The 6,793-nt window shown below is 36.1% G+C and overlaps 1 protein-coding gene across 1 annotated transcript; it reads right to left on the bottom strand.

Moving 5' to 3' along the window:
* Window positions 1-274: 274 nt before the first annotated feature.
* Window positions 275-6,106, bottom strand: LOC137810366 (protein tesmin/TSO1-like CXC 2). The gene is made up of 10 exons (XM_068611593.1): window positions 5,348-6,106; window positions 4,398-4,558; window positions 3,611-4,301; window positions 2,561-2,985; window positions 2,405-2,479; window positions 1,718-1,898; window positions 1,539-1,634; window positions 1,385-1,451; window positions 888-1,038; window positions 275-799 (listed from the first exon to the last, which is right to left on the bottom strand). Exons 1-10 carry the CDS (start codon window positions 5,402-5,404, stop codon window positions 463-465), a joined length of 2,241 nt encoding a protein of 746 aa, XP_068467694.1. The 5' UTR covers window positions 5,405-6,106; the 3' UTR covers window positions 275-462.
* Window positions 6,107-6,793: the final 687 nt, after the last annotated feature.

The following is a 6,793-nucleotide window of genomic DNA, read 5'->3' as shown; positions in this document are numbered from 1 at the left end:
CATAAGTATGTAATATATAGATTCGTATCCTGTGCCTACATTTTAAATATTATACATATGTTTGTGTTTGTATCGTATCAATGTCCATATTAGTGTGTATATTAGTGATTGTGTTAGATAGCTTGGAACGGATTGATTTCTCTGTCAGTGTTGCTTAAAAACTATATATCTTGTTTGGTTGATGAAGTTACAATTCACTTTCTGGGACAAATCAACAGCTTATATTAAGATGAATCCTCTAACAGTGGCCACTAGGAAGAAATGGCCAAAATCATAACCGAAAGGGAATGATTATAACTATTACTTAAATAGTACATTATGGAAGGAATGCAACATATTATTACCAAAGTAAAAGGGAGCTCAATATACATAAAAACCTAAGGCGTGGCTTCTATTGCAACAAACTAAAACCATGAGTAACAAGGAAGTGGGGAACTAACTTAGAACCAAAAAAAGAACATTCTAAGGGTGAGGGGTGAGAGAAGGAAATGAAGGAATGGATTGTAATATCAACTTTCTTCCACCTCTGCGACTAGGTGATGATCCCAAGTCACAGCTGGGAGAGGAGATTCTCTTGCCATTTGGAGAAGAAGTTTTGATGCATGTGATAGGAGAGGTATCACCTAGGAGAATATCTGCCATTTCTTCATCTGGGGCAGTTTGAAAATGCTTAGATTGAGACCAAAGAGAGTTTGGTTTCCCAAGCTTTTGGCTGGAAAATAATGCAGAGCCTGAGATGGTGGTAACAAAGGATATTGGTGCCTTTCCCTTTGATGAAAAGGGCAATGGAAGCAATGGCCTGTGCCATGGAAATGGAATAACATCAATCAATAAGGGATATTGCTTTTGTTCATCATCTCAACTGAAAAAAAGTGATCATATCAAACCTGGAAAATCGTAATGGTGTTGACACAGTAGCAGAATCAGGATGATCTTCAGTGTTCTGAATTTCAGTTTTGTGTGAAGCTCTTTCTGCCACACCCTTCTCAGTTGCTTCTATCTCTTCTGAGTCAGTTTCTATGCCTACAGGAGCAGAACCTGAACCAAAAATATTAAGGAATTGTGTCAAATCATAACATGTCAATTAATTACAGTAATGTCAGCAAATAGTAACACAGATACAATACTGATACGAAATAGACACGGATATACGTATAATTTCTAAAATGTAGGACATGAACAGTGTTAAAATTGTCAGAAATTCAACAAATATTTTTTTAAATTAGACACTTCAATCTATATATATCCTACGAGTCAGTGTTGAATACGTGTATCTGACATTTAAGAAGAATGTCCAAGTCTCGTAGAAAACCATCGAAATGCTGAAGACACGTCTAATTGATTAAATTGATAGCCAATTCGATGATCCTGATTGAAAACCTACCATCTTTTCTGCCGAAAGCATTCTTGCACCCTTCACATCTACAGCTAATGGAGCAACCGACACCACCCTGCAAATGAAAAATACCATTTGTAATTCATATTATAACTGGAACTGAAAGCATACACAGGATGGAATGATGGAGAAGGGTGCAAACCTGATAACATTCACAATATTTCTTTAGGCAGCTTGATTTTTTGCAGTTGCATCCTCTTTTGTGTCGTGCTGAAGCTGGAGTTTTGTTTGGATCATCCTGCAAGAAGATAATAATGAACACCCTTTAAAAGGTGGTTTAAATTGTACAAGTGAAAAACCGAGTTAAGTTTATTTTCTAACCCCAATTTCAGGAACAGAATCAGAACTTCTGATGACTTTAGGAGCAAATGCAAGAGGATTACGAGATTCAATCTGCTTGCGAGTTTGAAGAACTGTGTCTTCATGAATAGGTTTGTTGAAGCAATCCTGACAGGAGCAGGGTTCTATGCAGTAGACACCAGCAGCAAAGCACTCGCAGTAACTGATACAAAAAAGAGAAGGAAAATAAGGTCAGTTTCAAAATTTCAAATATAGTGAGGTCATTTTCTTTCCCTTTCTTGGTTCTCAAGCTTTCATGCAATGAAAACTTTATAATAACTGCAAGAAAACGCTTGTGTCTAACGTTAAGACATTAACCAATATTCTGTACTACGTATCATACACACGACACGAATACAGATTATATATAGAGTATATAATTATGAATTATATAAATTGACAGATTTTATAAGTATGTTTCATGTTTTTAGTAGAAAGATGTTTTTCATCACTGATTCAAAATAATTTGTTCTTTATTTTTATAATCATAATAAATAAGTTTTTAGAAAATTAATCCAATAAACATTTTTGAATTTGTCAGTGTTGGTTGTCCAACACGTATGTATGATACGGACACACCATTTAAGAGAAGTGTCCGAACCTCATAGATCTGAATCTCATAGATCTGAATCACAAAATGAAGATTAACAACATTCTTTTCAAACTTACAGCTTCAAACACTTTGACTTCTTGCAATTGCAGCGTTTACAGCCCTCAGTTTCTCCAGGTGTCTCCACCTTACGCCTGCAAATCAAACTTGGTATGAGACTAATGAAGGAAAAATTCAAAAAAATGGATGCACAGTTAATAAAAAACTGCACTTGCTTTTTCTTTCTGGGGCTACTATTCTTATTGAAGTCTTCACCAGCCATGTAAACCGATGGCTGGGAACAATCTTCAGCAGGCTGAAGCCCATTGTCTGATGAATCCAACTCTCTTTCAGATGAGACAGGTACCAACGATAGATGCTGATGTTCTATGCTTGTAGAGATTTGCAAAGTGCCAGAAGACAAATTTTCAATTTGTATGCCCTTGTATTCTTTTAAGGCAGCAAGTGCATTCAGGTGTAAACCAATTCCCTGCAAAATTCCCCTCTGAAAATTCCCATTGAGTTTTGCTGGATGCAGTTGCTTTTCATTGGATGTACTTGAACCAGCGTTTGAATTATCTTCAGAGTTCTTCCTTTGTACATTGGCCATCTCAAAGTCTAGACAACGCCTCCTTATGGCACGATGAGTGACAGAAACAAGCTGAAACCAAAACCACCCAAGAGTGCTTATAGATTAATTTGTTACATACAGTTATGAACAAGTAGAAAGAAGACAAAGCCACAAAATGAATACAAAATTACCCATTACCATGGTTCTTTACTCAAGCATATACTAATTGAAACAAAAATGCATTTAATATTGCTGCGATGTAATTACAATAAAGCACTGATTGGCTACAACCACAGTAATAAATTAGAAATGTTACTTCAACACAAGCCACAGAAACCAACAATTTTTTTTATCAGCAAAGAAAAAATACAATAAAATGAGGCAATTCAGAGTGTCCAACCCTTACACAAAGCTTCTTATCCCCCAACCATTTTATACAATTACATTAACCCTCCAAAAGAACACATTCTCAAAACAAGACACAAAAGTCTAACAACTAAACTCAGTCTTGTCAACAAACAAACAGAAGTAAACCAAACACAGAGTGCCAAACCCATCAAACCAACAATAATAAGCAACCATACAATAAAAATGTGGAAACAATGCATCATTTTACAGTTGAATGTTTTTTACTGATATACATGTTTCATACCAAAATCAATGCAACAGAGCCTAGAAAACCATGTCTTATCACTGACAGATTTCACATGCCTACCTGATCATTAGCGTTCTCATTAGAATTGCTAGTCACCAAGACGACATCGGCAAGATTATCCTGTGTTTGGTCTGTGTCCATGGCTGTTGTAGTTGGCTCAAAACAGTGATCTCCAATTTCATGTTCAGAACCTGAAGCAACCGAATCAACAAAGTACATTTTCCTACCATTATGGATGGTAGAAATTGGCAGCACAGACATAACATCGCTCAGCCGTATAGAAGAGTCCAAAGGTTTGTGCATCAGACCCTTAAAAGCTTCTGCTTCACCTGGGGAATTAAAAATCAGCATATCAGGGCCATCAGGAACTAAACTATCCCAATAACACTCTGGATCTTCACTCTTTGGCTCCATCTGACACATTTTCTGAAGATGCCCTTCACTTGAATCAGTTTCATCTGCTGCTGCCTCATCGGGCAGTTCCAAAAGGGTGTTACCCTCATCACCACAAAGTGGGGGATCATAGCCAGGGCTACCACAACTGCTATATTTTAGAGTTTGCTGTGGCTCAACTGAGAATTTTATGTGCTCAATCGAAGCATCTTCTACAGAAATCCCTTTATCAGTGTTTTCCTGCAATTCACTCGAGTTATGACGTGTAGAATCTGTAAGAGTCTCTTCACTTGTTGTGTGAACTTTACTTGCATCTTCAGAAGAAACCTTAGGCTTTGATGTGCCCAATGGGATATGTCTAAAGATGAACAATTGGGTTACTAAATAGATAACTCAATGATACAAAAGAACAAGAAATAACATTAAAAAAAAATCAGAAAGTTTCAAAATTTACCTTCTGAGGAATCTAGATTCCTTGAGACAGCTGACGTGGGGTGATGTGAAAACGGATGGAGGAGACGAAAAGCTCAGTGAATTGAAAGTTTGACTGATGGGAACAGACTTAACGGGCTTTATAGGAGACAAACTGTTGATATAATTGAAAACAGGTGAATCCTGCATATACCAAAGGTTAAAAAAACATACTCAAAGGATAATCTTATATACACACACAGGAATAGAGTAACTTGAGCTACCAAAAGAAAAAAAAAATGGTGAAAATCTTTTCATAATTTGCCAAAAACTACAACAAAACATAAATAATTTACAAATCATTGTTAACAGACCAGATCTGACAATGATTACTCGTTGAACATTATAAAACATTACAAGAATGTACGTAACAGTTTGTAGAAACTGCTCAACAAGTCTGTGGTGAAACATTAATCTTAAAAATTTAGAGGCAGTCAAATCCAGTTTTAGCGAATTAACTGGCTGTTATGCAAATGCAAAAAATAAAGAAAAGAAAAGAAAAGAAGCTCGTGTGGAATTTTCTCAATTTGATACAAACAAGTACAAAAACTTGTTAACAAAAGAGTATGTAGCAACCCGCAAAGTATAGTCTTGTATCAGCAAAAGGTTTTGAGCCCGAAGAAGAAGAGAATAAAATAGTAGAACAAACTGAAAAAACGGCCTCTAAAATTGAAGTTGAAGAGAGATCTAGAGAAGTGAAACAATTGGCAAGATTTGCTTCGAAAGAGAGAAACTTTGCCACGGAAAGAACTGGGACCATGACTTGAACATACAAAGAGAATATATTTGGCTAAGATGGAGAGAGGGTTGAAACGAAAATGGAGAAGAAACAAAGTGGTGAATAGAGGCATGCATAAAAGGAGCAGAGAAAGAAAGTTGTTGACAACACCCAGAAGAGACATGAAATTGAAGAGTGTGAAAGTGGAAGCAAACCTCAAACTTGGTGAGGGTAGCACTGATCTGGTTCCTCTCTGGGGTGTCCATGTCCATGTCCAGAGAGGTAGCACCACCACATTAGTCTCTGAGAGAAGAAGAAGAAGAAGAAGAAGAAGAAGAGATGAGAAGGATTCAAGAAGCGGGAAGGCGGGAGAAGAAAGATTTTGTAATGGGGACCACAACCCTCCTTCCACAGCTGTCTTCCCTCACTCTCTCTCTCTCTGTTCTTTTCTTTCTTTCTTCTCTTTTGCTTCCTTCTTTTCTCTCTCACTCTCTCTTCTTTTCTATTTTGTCGCTAAAGCAACACATAAACAGTTAACCACCCACATCCTCTTTCTGGTTTTTCTTCTTGTTTCTTTCTACCCTCTTCTTTTCATTCATTCACTCACTCAAAAACCCTTTTCTTTCGCTCATTATCTCACTAACAACTCTCTCCTTTTGCGCCGTTTCTTTAGACTCCAAAACCATGCTTATAACCACATCTCTCTCACACTCATTAACTGCTCCTCTGGGTTGCTGATGTTCTATAACGGATTTCCTTCATCTTGTAACTGCTCCAAACTCATTTTATAAACATTAAAACAAAGTTTCTCACAAACGACAATACTTATATAAGGATACTAATTCTGATGATGTTTTTTTTTTTTTACCACAGAATCAAATGTTGTTCTGTTTCGTTTGCAATGATCATCAAATGCTCATAAATATGTTCATCCATCTTTCACTGAAATTCATTTCTTTAATTGCGGGAAAGATAATTAAAAAGGTAGGTACTCCAATCATAATCATATTCCAACCACAATCAATATAAATACCTATTTTTCTATACTTCGTTTGTATTCATCATTTTTTTATATATCTATTTGCATAATATTTATCTCCCTTTTATTCTCTTTATTAAGTCGAAGAATTACTCGTAATATATTTACTTCTCAGACCTTAAATTTTAAATACTAAATATTTTTAATGCAAAAACTCAAAAAAGTTTAATTTTCAACTTATTTTAGAAATCATTTATAGGAAACGTTTCAGTCTCATGAAAATTCATGATTGATTATTTAATTCCATTTGAGTACAATTATTACCCAATACATATTTGTTACCGTTTTGGGTTCTCAAAATTATAGTGACAATTAAATATTTTTTCACACATTAAAACAATATAATTTTTTTTCACACTGTTATTTTTAACGGAAAAAGAGGGGTTGCCGTTAAATTAATGACGACAAAATAAGCAGCGCCTATACGAGATAAGACGACACTTTCACAGACACTCCCACGGATATGAAGGCGTTTTAATTAAGGCTTTGCGTTTTAGCGCGTTGCGAATTTGAAAAGGGAGTACTCTTGTGTGAGTGAGGTACAGGGAAAGTGGTGAAGGCTCGCGTACGTGGTACGTTCATCGTGCATACCTGAATCTTGGAGAAGTTGAAACGCAAGAGG

This window comes from Phaseolus vulgaris, chromosome 2 (genome assembly GCF_000499845.2).
Source record: "Phaseolus vulgaris cultivar G19833 chromosome 2, P. vulgaris v2.0, whole genome shotgun sequence".
NCBI classification, from domain to species: Eukaryota; Viridiplantae; Streptophyta; class Magnoliopsida; order Fabales; family Fabaceae; genus Phaseolus; species Phaseolus vulgaris.
Note: the sequence above shows the minus strand (reverse complement) of the source record. Positions and strands in the feature narration are given on the sequence as shown.

What these genes read in the sequence shown, in the direction of transcription:
- LOC137810366 (XM_068611593.1), bottom strand. Translation starts at nt 5,404, where the DNA reads ATGGACATGGACACCCCAGAGAGGAACCAGATCAGTGCTACCCTCACC. An exon ending in AATATTGTGAATGTTATCAG is followed by an intron (nt 1,452 to 1,538) that starts GTTTGCACCCTT and finishes TTTCATTTGCAG; the next exon opens with GGTGGTGTCGGTTGCTCCAT. An exon ending in ACACCATTACGATTTTCCAG is followed by an intron (nt 800 to 887) that starts GTTTGATATGAT and finishes TCCATGGCACAG; the next exon opens with GCCATTGCTTCCATTGCCCT.